This window comes from Rhinatrema bivittatum, chromosome 4, assembly GCF_901001135.1.
Source record: "Rhinatrema bivittatum chromosome 4, aRhiBiv1.1, whole genome shotgun sequence".
NCBI classification, from domain to species: domain Eukaryota; kingdom Metazoa; phylum Chordata; class Amphibia; order Gymnophiona; family Rhinatrematidae; genus Rhinatrema; species Rhinatrema bivittatum.
Window position 1 is genome coordinate 341,296,208 of NC_042618.1, and position 19,423 is coordinate 341,315,630.

Sequence of the window (19,423 nt, forward strand, 5' to 3'; positions counted from 1 at the left end):
GTGGGGGTGGTGCTACCCAGGAGGTGTGGGAGGCAGAACGGTGCAGCCCAGCATGAAAAGGGTGTCTCAGCCTGGCCAGTGGAAGCGGTTAGCAGCTGGGGGAGCACCTTAGAGATGGCAAGAGGTAGTGGAGGGTCATGGACAGCAATGACTGCAGCAGAAGGGCCCTTAATGTCCCACGATTCCAAGGGGAAACAGTTTTCGTGGTGGTGGCTATGGAATCTTGGCCTGATTACAGAAGCTCTCTAGAGTGAGGCCTTGTAAGCCGCCCCAGCCCCGCAGAGGAAAGCATCTCATTGCCAAATAGTCTCGTCGAGAAAGTGAAGAGTTCTAGAATTAGTTCTGTCCTCTGAAGAAGGGGGCCTAAAGGAACTAAGATCTTCAGCTTTGGGTACTTCTTACACCGGGTCCACAAAAGGTGTCACAACCTACAGAGAATCCTGGTAACTCTAATTCACAAAGGAGCTCTGTGCCAGCTTTTTTTTTTTTTTCAGTAGAGAATAAATTGGAGCTGTCACTGGCCATCTCCAGTGATCTCTGCTGGCTTTCTGGTAAAATTAGCACCGTGATTCCTCGCCTGTGGTTTTTGCTAAGAATGGGTCTGTAAACACTTAGAGTGGAGCTTTCACCGCCGCCCACAGACAGAGCAGTCGGGATAGAACAGACTGACAAACAGCAGGAGGCATTTCTCTTCTTTGTTGGTTAGATGCTGTGTTTCCGTAGCAGTGGCTGGAGCCATCGGCCTCTCTGTCAGGTCGATCCAGTAAAGTGTGCTCCGTCGGAGCGCACTGTCAGCCTGCTCTGGACGCGTGTTTTCCCTTACCCCTTATTCAGTAAGGGGAGGAAAACACGCGGCCCACCCGCGGCACCTAATAGCGCCCTCAACATGCAAATGCATGTTGATGGCCCTATTAGGTATTCCCGAGCGATCCAGTAAGTAAAATGTGCAGCCAAGCCGCACATTTTACTCTAAGAAATTAGCGCCGCCCAAAGGTCGGCGCTAATTTCTTCCGGCGCCAGGGAAGTGCACAGAAAAGCAGTAAAAACTGCTTTTCTGTGCACCCTCCGACTTAATATCATAGCGATATTAAGTCGGAGGTCCCCAAAAGTAAAAAAAAGTAAAAAAAAAAAAAAAAAAAAATTTTGAATTCGGCCCGCGGCTGTCGGGCCGAAAACCGGACGCTCAATTTTGCCGGCGTCCGGTTTCCGAGCCCGTGGCTGTCAGCGGGCTCGAGAACCGACGCCGGCAAAATTGAGTGGCGGCTGTCAAACCCGCTGACAGCCGCCGCTCCAGGCCAAAAGGAGGCGCTAGGGACGCGCTAGAGGGCCACTTGGTCCACCCTGGCTGCCCAGGTGTCACTGGTCTTACTTGACCCTGTGTGTGTAATTTAATTCTGCACGTCCCTGTTTGCAATGCGGTTGTGGGTTGGTTGTGCTATATGGGTCTATATGTTTGTGCTGGGTGTGCCATGTGATTATTTGTGTTTGATTGTGCTGTTGTAGATCAGATCTGTTGCTCACAAAAATCATTAATTTCTCATCAAGTTATTTAACAAATCTGAAGGCTTTATGGCTTCTCTGCTTCCTGGGGCCTATTCACGAGCTTCCTGTGTCATCCATTATTACCCACCTCATTTCACCTTTTGTCCTGTTCCTAGCCTGTACAAACCTTGAGAAATGCTGCAAGATATTTTATCTCCCCCTCCCCTATCAATGCTGGGGAGTCATTCTCGGAGCCTTTGAGCAGATATCAAGGGGTAAAGGTGGTATCTGATCACTGTGATAGGGGGGGTAAGGAAATGTACAGACCCCTGAAGCATCACAGTTACACACAGCTAGCAGGCTCAAAACTCCTACCTAGGCCTCTGGAGTCTTTCCTCATTTGGTCTTACAGTTTATCATCTTGCCAGCATCAGTAATAACACTGCTGATAGTCTGCCAGGACCTAACTAGGCCTACAGCTTCCTGACAATACTTGTCTGCCAAGAACTTAACAAACCGGAGAAGCTGAGGGTGGATTAGGCTAGCACAGCTTGCCTTTCCTCAGGGGAGACTCACTTCAGCGGCTTCTGTAAGCCACTTGCCACTTTCTGCTTGTTCATGCTAGAAACCATGATGCTTCACTTCTTTATGTTAATGTGTTAAAATACTTAAGGGTCTCTGTACAAAACAAGGGCCCAGGAGTCAAGTACTTGTGGCGTTTATTGTTAAGTGAAAGTCTGCGCTTCCTTCACACTAGAGGGCCCTCTTAAGAGTACAGAAGTGCAAACCAGGAGCCCTCGACTCCATCACCCTGTACAAATCTACATCACTCACTATGGCAACCTTCAGCAAGTTACTTAACCTCCCTGTGCTGAAATGTAAATTGCAAGCTCTTCAGAAGAGAGACATTGTGACCGTGTCAATGATCTTGTATAGTGTCATGCACATTTCGAGCATTATATAAATACTATGCTATAATTATCATCCTCTTTCTATAAAGCTGGTCATGGAAACTGGCAAGTGTCAAGGGTCTTAGATATGTACAGTTGTGTCTTGAAATTCCTGGAACTTTACAGCAGAAAGGGCATTTTCACAGAAGCATTAATGGAGAGGACGTGTGCCCTGAAGTTTTCCCACTGTGTGAGACCTTTGGTCATTGAGCGCCAGTTAAGTCTTCTGGGGCCTTCACCAGCCTTTTCCCCAGTACATGCATGGAAGCCTTTAGTGACCAAACAGGTCTTGTTGTGAGCTCACACCAGGAGGCTTCCTTTTAGTCGATCCGTTGAGTTGTTTGCTTCTGGAAGTAACCAGAATTCACTTTCTCAAGGAGCTCTTGGTCCGGACCACAGCTCCACATGCACGAATTGCCATTCACCCCACCACCTTCTCCTTAATGAACTGCAACAGTCACAGGCAAAGAGCTGGGGGAAAAGTCTTCCAAAAAATGGGTCTGCTGGGTGGATTCAGGGGCGAGCTTCAGGCACACACTCGCCTCCGTGGTGCTGTTGTTGATCCGGAACTGTTCCTTGGCTGGGCGAATGGCCACCATGAACTGACGCTTGAATGTCTCACTCAGGGCAATGTAAAGAAAGGGGTTGATACAGCTGTTGGCATAGCCCAAGCTGATGGCAACATTGTAGGCATAGAAGAAGGTCACTGAAGGCTCATCAACACCCAGGTGAACCAGCTGAAGGATGTAATAAGGTGCCCAGCAGATGAAAAACGCAGAGCAGATAGCAACTGCCATACGGGTGACCTTCTTTGTTCTTACCCTGAGACTCCGCTGGGGTAAAGGTACCACCGTGGTTGCCATGTGCTGCAGGATCTTGAAATACACCACACAGATGATGATGAGCGGAACAGCAAAAGCCAGCAGGAACTGGTAAAGCGTGAACCAGTAAATATCAGTCTCTGGATTAGGAAGCAGTAGGGCACAGCGAACTGTGCCATCATCCAAAGGCATTAACCCTGCGTACATCCAGACAGGGATGATGGTCAAGAAGGAGAGAAGCCAGACCAAGCAGATGACAGAGGCAGCTACACAAGGTGTTCGGACATAGGTGGACTTGAGTGGATAGACAGTGGCTAGGTAACGATCCAATGTCATAACAGTCAAAATGTTGGTGCTGGTGATCTGGCTGTTGGTGTCAAGGGCAGTGATGAGGGTACACAGAGTGGCTCCAAAATGCCAGGAACCGTTTCCCAGGAGCTGGTGAATGAGGAACGGCATACCCAGGAGGAAAATGAGGTCCACAATGGACAGGTTGAAGATAAAGATGTCTGGCACAGTTTGCTTGCTGCGGAGTTTTTTCTTCTTCACAATAGTGTAGATGACGATGCAGTTCCCGATGATGCCCAAGAAACAGATGATGCCAAACAGGCTGGGCATGATGACGTTGGTGTAGGGGGTGGGTCTTTCAGCAGCTACCAGAACAAAGAAAGAAAGAAATCATCACAATCTACCATCTACATTACCTGCACATTCTAGGATTCAGTCAAAACATCCATGCATCTGAATCTGAGTGTGTAATCTTTCCCTGAGGTTTGTACTTCTAATATGTTAGCCTGAAGGCTATAAACAACTTTTTAGTGTTTACCATCTGCATGTTCATTATTTGTGTACAATCATAAGGTCTAATTGGAAAACAAGGAGATGTGTGTGAACATTTCATGGTCTCGTTTCCTTCTTCGGGTCCTGGCACGTGGTCAGGACTGGGCAGGGCTCTACCCAGATCATGGGGTGAATTTCAAAGAGCTGCGACTGAGCAACAGTCAGGGCAGAACAGAGTTGCAAGGAACAGCTAATCAGTAAGGCCCTTCTTAAATCGCCATTTTGCGGAAATTGTGGATCCCGTAATTTCAGGCCTTTACTGCAATTGAAGTAGGACCTTGGCTCCAACAAAGTTCATTATGTGAATTTTTGTGCAATAAGTGCATCATTAAACATTAGAGATTAATTTTCCCTGTAGAAAATAGGCAAGAAATGGAATCAGCGGGTGACTACAAGTACCATCCAATTTTAAGGTATCTGTACAAATATTCAGTGTCAACCAACAGCATGGCAGATTTAAAAATGCCTGATAGCATCACAGTGACCTCTCTGACATTTCAACTGAGCTGAACTGACTTGTTGCACCCATAGGAAATATAAAGGAGGTATCAGGGGCACATGAGAAGTGTGAGCCGGGGTCACTGAGCACTTGGCAGTCATTGACTTGAATGAAATTGGGTGAATGATTCAAAAATTATTAGCCAGATTCATGGGGGGGGGGGCAGACACAATGATCATATAAGGCCTATTCCCTGTAACAATGATATCACAGGATCCAGAGTGGGGAGGAGGGAGAGAGAGGGGTTTGGTTTCCATTAATCAAGCCATGAGGCCGTCAGTCATGTGATGCTGTGTTGCTGCCAGGCGGACGGGGTCAGGAAGCATAACCGCTGCCTTCAAAATTAAATGATGCCTTCTCTTCCTGTGTGGAGCGTATGCAGGCATCAGTGCATTAAGAGGAGAAAAAGGTGTCCTCCTGGAAAGACAGACTGTGCAGCTGCAGAGACGGAGTGTGCAAAGAAAAAAATATCTCAGCTCCACTTTGCTCCCTTTCATCTTTTATTTAGTTGCCTTTAGCAGGACTGTGAATTATTTGCATTTTTCATGGAAATGTACGAGTAATGAATCTCCAGAGACACCTCTCTTCCACCAAGCACAGTTCCTGCAATTATTGGTAACCCAGATGAGTTTTTTTTTTTGTTTTTTTTTTAAATCAGCTTCCCTTTAAACAATCCATTCTGTGCCTGATATCAACCCGTGGCTGGACGCTCTTTGATTTTCTGTAAGAAGCTGTTGCAGACAGGGTACTCAGTCTGTGACATACTTGTAATGATAAAGATTTAACATTTGACAGTTCCTCTTCTCTTCCTGACCATACACCATTTGGGTGCAAAAGTCAAACCCCTCTTTTTTTTTTTCTGACCTGGCAGTATCATCCTGCCTCTTTGAGCTACCAGCTCAATGGGAGCCAGGGTTGGGAGTCGGATACTACGAGCCTTCATTTGCAAATTAGCCAGGGATAGGTTTCCCCCCACTATTTTCTTTCACCTCCTAATATACCTTAGCCCAGTCATTGCAGAAACAGCTCTCGGCCAGGGGCAGTACGCCAGGGCTCCTTCCAGAACCCTGCAGTCAAGGGCCACTAGGTGTCGCCATTGCACAATAAGGTATCATATCTCATCCACTGGAAACTGTTGCAGACACTCGCATCACTGGATCAGATAAACACTGTGATCATGAATTGTAGAGAATGAAGAAAACGAGATCAACGGGGAGATTCCCATTCTCACTGATAAAACCTTGATGCCAGAAATTGGATGCAATAGTAAATAAGGCTATTTATTCTGCTGGTACTTGGTGGTACTTAGTGCTGGCACCATTTTTTCCCCTCTCTTTCAGGCCGATTCAGTACGGTGTGCTCAGGCTGAGCGCACTGTTAGCCCCCATTTGGATGCACGTTTTCGACGCACTATTATTACCCCTTATACAGGCACACATTTTACTCTCAGAAATGAACGCCTGCCCAAAGGCAGGCGTTCATTTCGACCAGCACCAGGAAAGTGTACAGAAAAGCAGAAAAAACTGCTTTTCTGTACACCCTCCGAATTAATATCATAGTGATATTAAGTCGGAGGCCCCAAAAATAGAAAAAAAAAAAAAATTCTGCCCGCAGCCCGCGGGTTGGAAAACAGACGCTCAATATTGCCGGCGTCCGTTTTCTGAACCCGTGGCTGTCAGCGGGTTCGACAACCGACACCGGTAAAATTGAGCGTCAGCTGTCAAACCCGCTGACAGCCGACGCTCTCATTTGCATACAGAATCGCACACCCAGGAGAGAGGCCTGGGCGCTCGTTGGGAGAGCGGGCACTCACCTCGGAGCGCCGGCTCTCCGGCACATTTTACTGAATCGGCCCGTTTATTAGCACCTGAGAAATGGCAGGAGGGAAGGGGCTGGATTAGGGAGCAGAGCAGCTCTTCTCTGCTTCACTCTTATTCCTCTGCTTCTGATCTCTGCAGGGTGCTGCCTGGTAGGGAAGGTGCTGGATGGAGCAGGCATGAGAAGGCTATTCTCTGCAGGATGCTGAACAATAGAGTTGGGGCACTAACTCTTTATGCGGTGACTAAGAACAATACAGAACAGCCCCAGAGCCTGGTAATTGTCTGTACTATTAACCATTCTGAGCCCTGTAATTTGAATGATTGTTATTAGAACTATTTTATGTATTTTTTCTTCTTTTTTCTCCTTTTAACCACTGTGGGCCTAATATTTAAAGCTGTACGAGTATGTAACTTAGCCGGATATAACTTATCCGGCTAAGTTACAAGGGATATTCAGCAACACGGCCATGACACTGAATATCCGTGTAAAAGTCGATACTTAGCAGGATAAGTTATATCCAGCTAAGTTAGGCCAGCTCTAACTTATCCTATTAACTAGATAAAAGTGAATATTGCTAAGTTAAGTGATCCGCCCACTGCCTGCCCTCATCTTAGCTGGATAGGTGACTTAACTGGCTAAGTGGCAGCCACTGAGCATAGCCGGATATTCAGCAACTGCCACTTATCCGGCCAAGAAGCGCTAAATGCGCTTTGAACATTGGCCTCAACATGTGTTACTATGGCATGGCAACACAGGTACAAATTTTGTCATGCCAATAAAGTTTTCTAAATCTAAATCTGAGCAAAGCAGCCCTGTTGGGGGGGGGGGGGGGAGAGAGAGAGGAAAGCACACCTGTTTCCTTTCCCTCTTACAACCTTTTTTCCCTAGTGCTGCTTTTCTCATGCCATGACAGTGGCAGAGGAGGCTCCAGCATGTAAAAGCGCTGCTCTTGGGAGGGGAGAGGATGGGAAGGGGGAAGGGTCATACTGTGATCGAAGTCTGCAGCCAGTTGCAGGGAGTAGAGCGGTTGCCCTGACTTCCCTCCAGGATGGCCCTGCATCTAAAAGTACCAGCACCTTTCCTTCTAGGAAAAAAAAAAAAAGCACTGGTGGTAAAGAAGAAAAAGATAAGAACAGGATTGCTAATAGAAGTGCCGGGGCCAAGCAATGCACGGAGAGGGAGAAGATCCTCAAGTACGTAGAACTGCAATCAGAGACCATGAAAATGTGGCAGAAAGATACAGAGATAGTCCCAGTCGCATGGGGTACCATTTGCTTGATTGAAAAGAGCTTCGAAGCACACTCTGATCTGATATCTGCACATATTACACTCTATGAGCTGCAGGAGGAAGCTCCCCGGCACAATGCAAGTACTGAGAAGAGCACTAGCAGTAGAGATTATTAAACCCAAATTCCCCTGGCTGCTGAGTGAGGTTCATTCTTCTCATGGTAGCGGAAAACTACATCCATTTGAAGACTAAGAGCCTTTTTTTTTCCCAGGCTGAGGGGGGAAAAGTTTAGCAAATCAGGACCTAAGAGGGATAAAGATGTACTCAGAAGAAATAATGAAAAGGGGAGATGGGATATAAACATTTAAATATCTGGCAGCCTTCAATAAAGGACCAGAAGGAAGCATTTCCCATAGAATGAAAAGCTCCAAAGGAATGTGAGAAGATACTTTCACTGAGTGGGTGGTGGTAGATGCCTGGAAAAGATGTTGTCTACGGGAGGTTGAAGGAGCCAAAACAGTGGCGGAATTCAAGCATGCATGGGATGGACACACAGGGACCTTAGTGGTGAGAGTGCTTCCAGGAAATGTGCTTTTTGTTTTCTCAAACACAGGTATATATATGTACACACACATGCCCACACACCTTTAGTTGAGCAACTATTTTAAATACATTTCCAGGAAAGCTTATATCAATGTCTTTATCAGTTTTCAGAGCTGTAAGCATTGTACTGGGGACGACGCCAGAGGACATGGGTTAAATTCCCAGCTCATGCCTTCCATTCCCTGGCCGGCTGGGGACGCAGAGGCAGCATTCACAGCCCCTGAGGGGAGGGCATCCCAATCATTGCACAACCATGACCCCTGGTGGTGGATGGAGTCAGGGCCCATAATTGCAGGGTTCTGGAAGCAGCCCTGGAGCATGGTTCTTCCCTCCCCCCCCCCCCCCCCCCCAGTTAAGGATTGTTGCTGCAATGCCTGAGCTAGGTAAGTTGGGAGGGGATAGAAAATAGGGAAAAATCCCTGGCTAGCTTGCAAATGAAGGCTTACCCTGCTGGATCCCTGCCCTGGTTCCCATTGAGCTAGAAGTGCAAAGGAGCAGAGGGAAACAGTGGGAGAGAAGAACTTTAATCATTTTGCTGGAAGCCGAATATGTAAGGGAATGATGACAGAGTCATCAGTGTCCATCCACCCACCCACCCCCCCCCCCCACCCCATGGTTGATAGCATCAGAAAGGGGAGGGGGCAAGAGGAGAATTAGGACAACAGGAGAGTGTGGAGGCAGGGAGGATCAGCAGAAGATGCTGCAGCTCCGCCAGTCGTCTCGTTTCCCAGACCTCACCATTCCTGTCTTCTCCCCCCCCCCCCCCCCCCGAATGATTATTTTTATTCCATTTCTTTCCAGCCGAGAGGCCAGCAACACCCGAGACTTCACTTTTGTTTCATTTTGGAAAAACTCAAACAAAGCCTGATATTATGATAAACCTCTCCTGGCTCTTCAGGTTCATTTGTTCTCCCTGTCTGGCAGGCACACTTAGAGTTGCGTAATTGAAATGAAAAGGCTGTTAATAATGAATATCTGCCTGGCGGTATAAATAAAAGATAGGTGTTTTTGCTGTAAGAGGCTGGTAGAGTGTTTAACATACAGATTACAGCTTAGTGGTTTGTAGTGGCTGGGCTGATCAAGCCCCACCGTTTTGTTGGCAGCATTACCTGGAAAGCAAATCAGGTGTTAATGTCTAACATCCCCCATCCGCTCCTCAATGAAAGTTTAATTCCATTGTGTCTTGTAGCAGGTAACTGTTTTCAGAAAGCAATGAGCAAGGCCTCCCAAGGGAAGCCAGAATCAGTCCCTTACATGGGACAATTACAGCAGAGACGATTTTCTCTGACTCTTGCATATCCCCCAAAGAAATCCAGCAGGAGTCATAGCCACAGATCCATGGCTGGCTGTAGACTAGCTGGCACACTGAGCAAAAAATGAAATTGGAGCCACCACCATCCCTCCCGCCAACTTTGCAGCAGATCCGGCAGAGCACTCTCTTCTTTGGCAGTGGCTCATAAGAACATAAGAAGTTGCCATACTGGGTCAGACCAAAGGTCCATCAAGCCCAGTATCCTGGTTCCAGCAGTGGCCAATCCAGGTCACAAGCCATTGGCAGGATCCCAAACAGTAAATAGATCCCACTCTGCTATTGAGCACCCTTCACCCTTTTCCTGTAAGAGAGAGTCTTTAATTAACAAATAAATTGTATACTTTCGTAGCTTTATGCATTCTGAAGACCAGGATGGCCAGGCAAATTGCAGGCCTCTCGCCTCCCAACACCGCAACATAGCGGATGAAGTACAGACTGAGATTTCTGGATTATTGTGCAAAAAGGACAAAGGGATAGAATTTTTTTTGCCCAGTTCTCATTGTGGCGGCTTGTACTGCTTGCCAGATGTGCAAAGTATGAGACATAACCAGACTATTTTCTATAAATGCGACCCATTCCATGCAAAGAAGCTTCGTAAGAGAAAAGACTGGCAATTTCCAGAGCTGCCACAAAGACCATGCCAATAGACTTCCAAAAGGATTGAAGTCTTGCTTGGGTTGAGCCAATATGTTATGCAAACCACTCTTCCAGTCTAATAATACCCTTGAAAATTAGGTAATGCCATGCTCCCATGGTCCTTCAATAGTCACAAACAACTAGCTTCAATGCATAAGAGTTTATTATTCTAAATGAAACTAGGTATAATTCTATTAATGTTCACAAAACTGCATTGGATATATTGCATACTAAGTACTGAAACAAATATGTTAACCATGGTAAAAAAAAAGTTCATTGTAATGATAATGACCCTTCCAGGCCAGGGAATAAAAAGACCTCACCGAGAGAGAGAGAGAGAGAGAGAGAGAGAGAGAGAGAGAGAGAGAGAGAGAGAGAGAGAGAGAGAGAGAGAGAGAGAGCAAGCCTTACTATAGTACTTATGCCCTACATAGGTATTTGAATCCCTATGGGAGGGCCACCTACTAACTCGGGGTGGGGATTAGGTATGAGCGTCGGGGGTTGGGGGCCACTTTCGCATTCCACATGAGACCTACGGACAGAACAGTGGTCTCTAGTGCAGATTTGCTGGCTGTCGGAGTGAGGATGCTCACTCCAAGAAGTGGTTTGGGCAACGTTCTCTCTACCTAGCTTGATGGACACTCTACCTGGGCAACAACATGCTAGGTGGAGAGAATGTTGCCCAAATCTCCTCTTGGAGTGAGCGTCCTCACTCCGACGGCCAGCAAATCTGCACTAGAGACCACTGTTCTGTCCGTAGGTCTCATGTGGAATGCGAAAGTGGCCCCCAACCCCCGACGCTCATACCTAATCCCCACCCCGAGTTAGTAGGTGGCCCTCCCATAGGGATTCAAATACCTATGTAGGGCATAGGCACTATAGTAAGGCTCTCTCCAAATTACTAATTTGCATTTGCAAATCACGTTAACAGCTGTTAACACAATTTGCAAATTTATCATGTAAAGTGCTTGGAAAATGAGGCCCAAAGCAAGCTAAGTACTTTATTTATTCATATTTGATATATGCTGAGTTGTATTTTGTATATGCTGTGTTTACATGTTTAAAAAAATCATTAGATATTTCAATGGAAGCTGAGTTACATAGGGATATGGGATTTCATCTATACTAATATTGTTTTTGGATTTAATGTTATCAAAAAGAATAAGCTTCTCTTAGGAGCATCTTTCTGGGCAATGATTAAAATCTTGTAGCTTGCACCTTAACAAGTGGTGTGTAGTCTTTGGTGATTCCAATCTGCACTTTGTGAATGCCCATTACTTTCTATATTGATTAATTCAGCAAGAGTTTGGAGGGTCCACGTATTTCCGTTTCCCTTTGTTCTAGATTTACAGATATTGTATTTTTACAATAGATTTGCAGGTTTTGTATTTTTACTAAATGGACATTTTGGGGTTTGCTTTTTTTTTTTTTAAATCTGATTTCGATTTGCATACACCGTTACAACATATCTCGTGCTGATGGAACTCATCTTGCAATGACTCACAGTTCACTGCACAAATTAGCGATGTGCATTCATTCAAAACAAAATGGGAAACTTTAACAAGATGTTCCTTTTAGTTAAAACTTGTTTTCAAAATGGAATGCAAGAAAAAATGAATGGAAATTTCATTCATTTTCATTTGTGTCTTTATAAAATTTCACACCTAAGGCAAAATAAAATCCTGCCCGGGCCTCCCCATATTTTTCCTTTCCTTCACAGGGCAGGCGCAATCTCCAGTCACTCCTCCCTCCCCAGAGGTATGTGTAGCAATGGCGCTGGCAGATCAAGGCTGGTGCCATTGTTAACCTCTTCCATACAAAAAGGCACTGGCCAGGTCTGGGCATCCCTCCTGCCCTGTGAAGAAAGAAAAATATGGCATGAGGGTTAGAGGGGTGGGGAGGATCATATTGGAGGCCAGGGAGGGGTTTTTGTTTTCACTGATGTAATCTGAAAGTTTGTTTTGTTTTCTTTTTCCTTTTGTTTTTTTCTTCAATTTATTTTGTTTGTTGTTTGTTGGGGGTTTTTTTTCCAGAAACAAAACAACAAACAAATGAAAAAAAAAAAATATATATATATAACAAGGAAACAAAAAAAAAACCAAACCACAATGTCAAAAATGCCTGTGCACGCCCCGGCACAACTCTAAGCATCAATAGCTTTGAAGTCCCTGCATTGTAAAGCTTGCTGTAGCTTCAGGCAATGCAGTGGCATACTAAGGGGGTGGGGGGTGCAGTCCGCCCCGGGTGACAGCCGGGAGGTTGGCGGCTGTGAGCAGAGCCCATCCCGCTCGCGGTAGAAGAAGAAGGAGGCCTCCGGGCTATGAGCAGTAGAAGCACTGGGCAGCCGCTTACAGCTCCACTAGTCTGCAGCCGGCGAATGCATGGCCTTTTCTTCTTCTTCCCGTCCCCCGCGGCTCGGAAGAGGAAGTGGTGGGTCCACGTGAGCGGGAAGAAGGAATGGCCATGCAGTCGCGGCCCGAAGCAGGAGGAAGAGCAACAGCGCTGCATCCCACCCTCCCCACTGCAGGTGCAAGACGTAGAGCCGCACCAGCCCCCCGTGCTGCCTCAAGAAAAATGAAGAGCCCCCCCATCTGTCACGGGGGCTAAAGGAGGAAACTGCTGCTGTGCTTCTGATGGGGAGCAGGGTAGGAAGTGAGAGAGAGTGTGTTTGTGTTGGTGTGTGTGTTAGAGTATGTCTGTGTGTGAGGGGGGGAGTGAGGGTGCATGTTTGCGTGTGAGTGAGGGAGCAGTGTGAAGGGTTTTGTATGTATGAGAGAAAGAAATGGAGGGATCCTGGGTGCAGGGGTGTGTGAAAGCGTGTGCAAGAGAGAGAGAGAGAGAGCATTTGTGCAGGAGAGGAGATCACTGGGCAGGGGGAGGAGGGATGGAGAAGTGAATGGGGGAGGAGGAACAGAGAAGTGAATGGGGGGGGTAGCAAAGGAAGTATCCAACCCAGGTGCCAAATTCTTTAGGTACACCACTAAGGCAATGTTTCATAATTTGCTTTTTTGTTCAATTTTGGTAACTGCGAATATTAAAGAGGAAGCCAAACATAGAACTAATTTGATGCATCTGTGTGCATCTGTCTTAAACTGTCTGTATTGCTGTGTTAAAGACTGCAAAATAAAAGTTCCTTTGAATTTTTCCTTGGAGAGCTCAGTGGGTTCATCATCTGCTTTATATGTGTGCTGCCTACTCCTTCTCTTAATATGACATGAATGTTATATTTGCATGCTCTACTGTGGTGCCAGTGAGAACAATTACTGAAAACTCTGGGAAAAAAAAACACTCTCAGAGCCTATATAGTAAATCTGCCATACCAAAACAGCACTAACTCTCAAGACTCAAACAGCAACAACCACACCTAGAAAAGGCCAGCATTGCAAATATTACAATGGACCTTAGAACACCATACTCCTCCAACTGGAAAAACAGAACAAGCTGGACTGCTATGTGTTGCGTCGGAGGTGGGGTTGATGCAACCCGTAGGTAAGGACCAATGGTCCTCACCATCGGCAGGTAGAGTGGGCTGATAAGCAGAGGCTGCTGGAGCTTCACCTATACCTATACCAGCCCTTGTTCCCATGGGTTGAGCCTTTGGGTGCTGGGGCCAGCAGGACTTAGGTGGGCCTCTGTATATAGTTGCTGTAGGAGATGGTTCAGCCCAGAGAAAGCAGATAAGAGATGGTACTGTCTTACTCCGGACTGGGTAATGTCCTGGAAACTCAAGCGCCAATGGAACAAAGGCAGACAAGGGGCGCTCAAGCAAAAGTAGGCCGAAGCCTGAAGAAACCATGCCCAGGGAGTAAGCAGAAGGGGCGTCCAATGGTAGGCTTGAGTCAGGGTTGGCAGTGATCCGAAGGCAGTGGCAAGCAAGGCTGAGGTCTGATCATGGAGATAGTCAAGAGAGTAGTCAAGCAAAGCTGAGGTCTGATCACGGAGATAGTCAAGAGCGAGGTCAAGCAAAACTGAGGTCTGATCACAGAGATAGTCAATAGCGTAGTCAGGCAAGGCAAAGTTCTGGGTCTGGAGATAAGTAGTAGCATAGTCAGGTGAAGCAGAGGTCTGGGTCTGGAGATAGACAGTAGCATGGTCAGGCGAAGCAGAGGTCTGGGTCTGGAGATAGGCAGTAACATAATCAGGCGAAGCGGAGGTCCGGGCTTGGAGATAGGCAGTAACGTAATCAGGCGAAGCAGAGGTCTGGGTCTGGAGATAGGCAGTAGCATAGTCAGGCGAAGCGGAGGTCTGGGTCTGGAGATAGGCAATGGCAACATCAGGCAAAGCAAAGTCAAAGTCCATGTAGTCAATCTGAAGCATAAGCAAGGTAGGAACGAAGAGACAGGAACCAGGAACAATGAGGAACAGGAACGCAGGGATGAGACAAATCTCTAGGAAGCAACGAGTACTCGACCAGCGAGGGGACCTGTTGCAAAGGCAACACTAGGGAGCGGAGCCTGAGCTTAAATACTATGGTTAAGTTGACATCATCATCCGGGGCCGCGGCTAGGTTCCCATTGCGGTCCCTACTTAAGAGTCAATGATGCAAGCATGCATGCCTGGGGAGGGGCGTGGCGCGAGTAGCAGCGTCTCTCTGCAGGCCACACAGAGAGGCCCGACGAGAAGTGGAAGCAGGACCGGGGACTGTGGCAGAGCTAGAGGCACCGGGGGAGGCCCTAGGGCGAAGGTGACAGCCTACCGCCGCCAGTGAGGAAGAACCAGAGGCTGGAGTCACTGTAGAAAGGTGAGGGGGCTGTGCCACGGGTCTGCCACGGACGGCACGCATAACACTATGGATACTTACACAGAAACAACACATTAGCAAAGTATTTCACCTCAGTGTCCTACACAGATCACACACATACCCTCATCAAATACAGAATAAGGACTTACAAATTAGAAATAGAAATGTACAGAAAAAACTGAACTGGAAACCCCAAGAAACTTGATCCTGTATGCAGTTCAACACAAGAGAAATAGAAATAGAAATGAACAGGCAAATGAACTTCAACACACAGTACAAAAGTCACCAGATACATATTTGCATATTTTATTATTTTCTCCTACTTAACTACTAAGATTAAAGAAATTCAGTATAAAGTACAATAATTGTATGGTTACCCTAGTAACCATATAAATGGACAAGATCCATGTCACTTACCATTTAACTTATATTATTATAAACATGTAAACGAAATGCTATTGGCACTTTGTTAGATATTTTTACTCAAACATGAATGTATGTGCCTCTCTGTAAACCGTTGTGATGGTACACGACTAAACGACAGTATAGAAAAGTTTTTAAATAAATAAATAAATAAAATTACTGCCCAACGCTGCTGCTTTTCCCTACCCTACCCTCTAGATACTAGGCCCAGATGAGAATCCAAGATGCTTCCGTCTCCCATACTGAAAGACACCCCAGCTATGCCCCCCCCTTCCTCCAAAGTCCCAACCAGTGCAAAGCCAACACTGCAGCTACCTTCTCCCTTTCGTCACTTCCCAGAATCCACCGCCTATCTTCAAACTATGGCCAAAGAAGAAGCCAGATGGCAAGCATCACTACGGCCATGTCCTCCTCCTGCCCCAGTTGTCACTCCCGGGCTAGTCCTGATTGGGTGGAAGAGGCTGTGGGATAAGGGGAGTTGATGCAGAAGGCATCGGGCCATCAGAAGGCTAGAAAAGAAGGAATACATGGCCCGCCTCATCTGACCAGCTGCTGTGTACTGCTGTGTTGCACTGCCCCTGCCTGGTCTGAGTTATGCTTCTAGGCGAGAATGGTGAGAACTGCTCCAAGGCACATTAAGCAATGCCAAGACCAGCTGTTTCTGTACCAGTTACAATTTTGGGGCCCTGTGCAAGCAATAGGATTGGGGGAGGACAAGACAGCTCAAAATCACCAGCACAAAACTACAGAGACCCTTCACCTTAAGGTTCCAGCACTCGTTCCAACTGAGCAGGAAGAAAACTGAGGAAGAGAAAAAATACAGGGGGAAAAAAAAGGAAGAAGAGGTTAGGAAGAAAGAATCTCAGCCAGGGCCATTTTGATATCAAAGGAAGGTGTGTTTTCTTTTTGGACAGCAGGACAACAAAAGGGCTGGGGTGCTGCAATTGGCTGATAATAAATGTGTGGTTCGCTGTGAAGCCTTTAAACAAGAACTTTCATCCAGAACTAATGGGACTTATTTTCCAGAACATGTGCACATCTGTGCTTTCAAGTGTATCGAGAACAAAAAAGCACGTACCAGGATCCTTTTGGACTCGCTGAGGTACTGAAAATTTGATGAGGATAGAACAACAAACACAAAACTTACACACACACACATGATCTCAGAAGCCTTTTTCCCTTAGGAAAGTAAACTAAAAATGAACAGAAAATGTGCAAAAATATTGCCTATATACAGGCACTTCATTGAATAAAAATTGTGCAATAATCTCATTAAACCTTTGCATGTGAAAATGTTAGCCACCACATCATCATATATTTTTTTTTATGGTGGTGGGAGTGGGGGAGGGGGGCACAGGTTAAATATTTGTAGACTCCACAATCCCCAATCCCCAAGGGTTCTGTGCATTTTTGCAACTGCTATCTGTTGCCATCTATTTACCTTGCAGTTCTCCTCTTGAAAATGTTAGCGCTGTAGTGTGCCACGCTGCACTATCAGACTTCTGTTTACAGCTGGAACAGCTAGGTTCCGACAGAAGGGAGAGCTCTACACATGCCCTGTTCCTCATACACCTCCTTGAAGCCCAGGCTCCCTGCTGCTGTCATAGACAGGAGACTGGGCTAGGTGAACCTTTCCTTTGTGATGTGTGGACTTCAGTCATTGTGGCAGATTGTCTCAGTTTAATGGGTTTTGGTAGATCACTAGATGAACCTTTGACAATTCTGCTACGATATTCAAATTGACACTACAGAGACTTTAGACCGTTGAGGTTTTTCAGAATATTTGGATGACTCAGTCCCGTTCAACCTGCTTACTTTGGCTGTTGCAAAAATTCCAAGTAGAGGGCAGCAATTTTCAATCCCACCCCCAGACCCTCCGCTCCCCTCCCCCGTCAGACTGTATCACTTTAACATTGGGAATTAACGCAAGATAATATTTGATAGTGGCTCTATGAGATTTGTTCCCCTGTAAACATGACTCTTTGGAAATAAATAAATAAATAAATAATCAATCCAGATACAGAACCAATGCTTGTGAAAGCTTCATTGCTTAGTAAAAGTGGTGATGGCTTGGGAAGCAGGCGGGGAAGGGATGCAGGGAGCCCTATTGTGGCCCGGGGAGTGTAGCGCGGGAGCTGTCCACCTCTTCTGGTGCTGAACGGGCACTGCTGACGTTCCTAACAAATAGTAATTATTAATAAATGACAGGAGATAAAAGACCAAGGAACCCATCCGGTCTGCCCGCTCTGGGTAGTTAAGTATATCATTTCCCATACCGAAACCAACACCATCTTCTCCGTCTGCAACCCCCCTGCCTTTTTTCCAACCTCTCAACCCTGCTCCTAATATTGCTCTGTGTATCTGTCCAAAGCATGTTTTAAATTCGTAACACTGCATCACCTCCAGTCGAAGGCTGCTCCAAGACTTGACTACTTCTTCTTTGGATCTTAGCAGACCCATACTTACTCCAACACCCGGGACCTCTCCCTTGGTTGGTACTTGCTGAGTTGTTAGGGGCACAGATCTTCAAAGTTTTGGGGTGTATATTTTACAAGTTTAGTATGTTTTAATAAATAACGTTTAGAACGGTATCACATCTAAATATTATTTTATTGCAATGAGAATATTTTGTTCAGTCAAATTAATATTTTCCTTTCAGATCAAGCTGCTTGATTTCCTTTTTCTACCGTATCAATTAAGACAAGATTCCTATCAGTATTACTCCTTCAGCAGAGAGTGATGAGTGAGCAAAAGTGGGATAAATGTCTTGAAACAAAATGCATTCTAAAATCAAAGCATTCTTATAAGCGCTTATAGCTAGGTTTATCCTGAGTATCTAATTGAATCAACTTTAAAAGGCTGACAAGACTCACCTGATCCATTTTTAGAAATCAACGTAGACGAATTTCTGGGGAAATAAGTAAAAGACGTGTTTTCTGAAGCCATATCTCTTATTTAGTTCGAGACGAGAAATAATTGAAAAAAAAAGACCAAAACAAAAAACACGTCGTTTTCAGTGTCCCCAGTTTCCGTGCTTTTTATCTTTATCTACTCTTTCTACTCGGAAAAAAAAAAAACCATCTCGTTAGGATCCATGAACCCTACTTCATCTGAAAAGTTTGACTTTATAAAGTTTAAAACAGCTTTGAAAAAGATCGGTTTCCCTTTGCAAAGTCTTTTTGATCAGAAGTTCTGGTTCAATGTTTAAAAAAAAAAAAATCGGCTGTTCTCAAGCCTTCCTCACTCGTTTACAGTTTCAGTTTGCTTTAAAGCAATATGAAATCCAGTATGAGGTGAAATAAAACTTTTTTCTGCTTTCCAGCCCCAGTCACCACTACTCAGAAGTCTTGGATGCTTCTGTCTCTCGCCGCTCTCAGGCCGTGGGGTTTGAGTCTGATTCGGTGTCCCGGGAAAGTGAAAGAAATCACAGCAGAGTCCTCCACCTCCTCTTTTCTCAGCCTGGCGTTGCTAGGCAGGTTCTGGGACTTCAGCTTTCTCAGTCAGATGGTTCTTCGAGCTCTGCTCTGTCCTGGAAAGGTCTCTTCCCATTTATTTTATTTTTTTTAAAGACGAGTCATGGTTTGGTTACCAGCAGGCAAAGTAGTCTGCAAGATGCAGAGAAACAGAGGCCGGGGGAGACTTTCAGAAGTTCTCCGAGGCAGGGAATGTAAATCTTGGCTCTGCTATGCCACCCAATGCCCGGACTGAAAAATGCACTGTAAACGCGAGTCTGAAAGCGGGCTGCTCAGAGCTGAGCAGTTTCCAAAGCAAAAGAGCCTTCTAAACGAAAGCTGTGCAGGCAAGGCAATTGGTCAGAGAAGGAGCCAAGCCTCACTCACCTTCTCCTCTTTGCTGAGAGCGAATTTGAACGATCCCCCCTTCCCCTTCTTTCGGTGACGTCACAGCCTGTTGCCATGGAGAAGACAATTCATGACATCAGCATGGTCAGGGAATTTTACTCCATTGGATGAGAAGCTCGGAGGAAAGGGACAGAACAGAACAATCACGCATACATAAAACCTTTTATGTTTCTCCTTCATAAAATCTCTAATCGCACCCAACTTTCC

At 46.0% G+C, this 19,423-nt stretch overlaps 1 protein-coding gene across 1 annotated transcript; it reads right to left on the reverse strand.

Annotated features, from left to right (window-relative positions):
- Positions 1 to 2,872: 2,872 nt before the first annotated feature.
- On the reverse strand, positions 2,873 to 18,302 carry LOC115089409 (melanin-concentrating hormone receptor 1-like). Its single transcript, XM_029597501.1, has 2 exons — positions 18,230 to 18,302; positions 2,873 to 3,906 (listed from the first exon to the last, which is right to left on the reverse strand). The coding sequence occupies exons 1-2, from the start codon at positions 18,300 to 18,302 to the stop codon at positions 2,873 to 2,875; spliced, it is 1,107 nt and encodes a 368-aa protein (XP_029453361.1).
- Between the last annotated feature and the right edge of the window lie 1,121 nt (positions 18,303 to 19,423).

Coding starts and splice junctions, on each gene's coding strand:
- LOC115089409 (XM_029597501.1), bottom strand. CDS start 18,302: ATGGCTTCAGAAAACACGTCTTTTACTTATTTCCCCAGAAATTCGTCT. Junction 3,907..18,229: donor GATTTCTAAAAATGGATCAG/GTGAGTCTTGTC, acceptor TTGTTCTGGTAG/CTGCTGAAAGACCCACCCCC.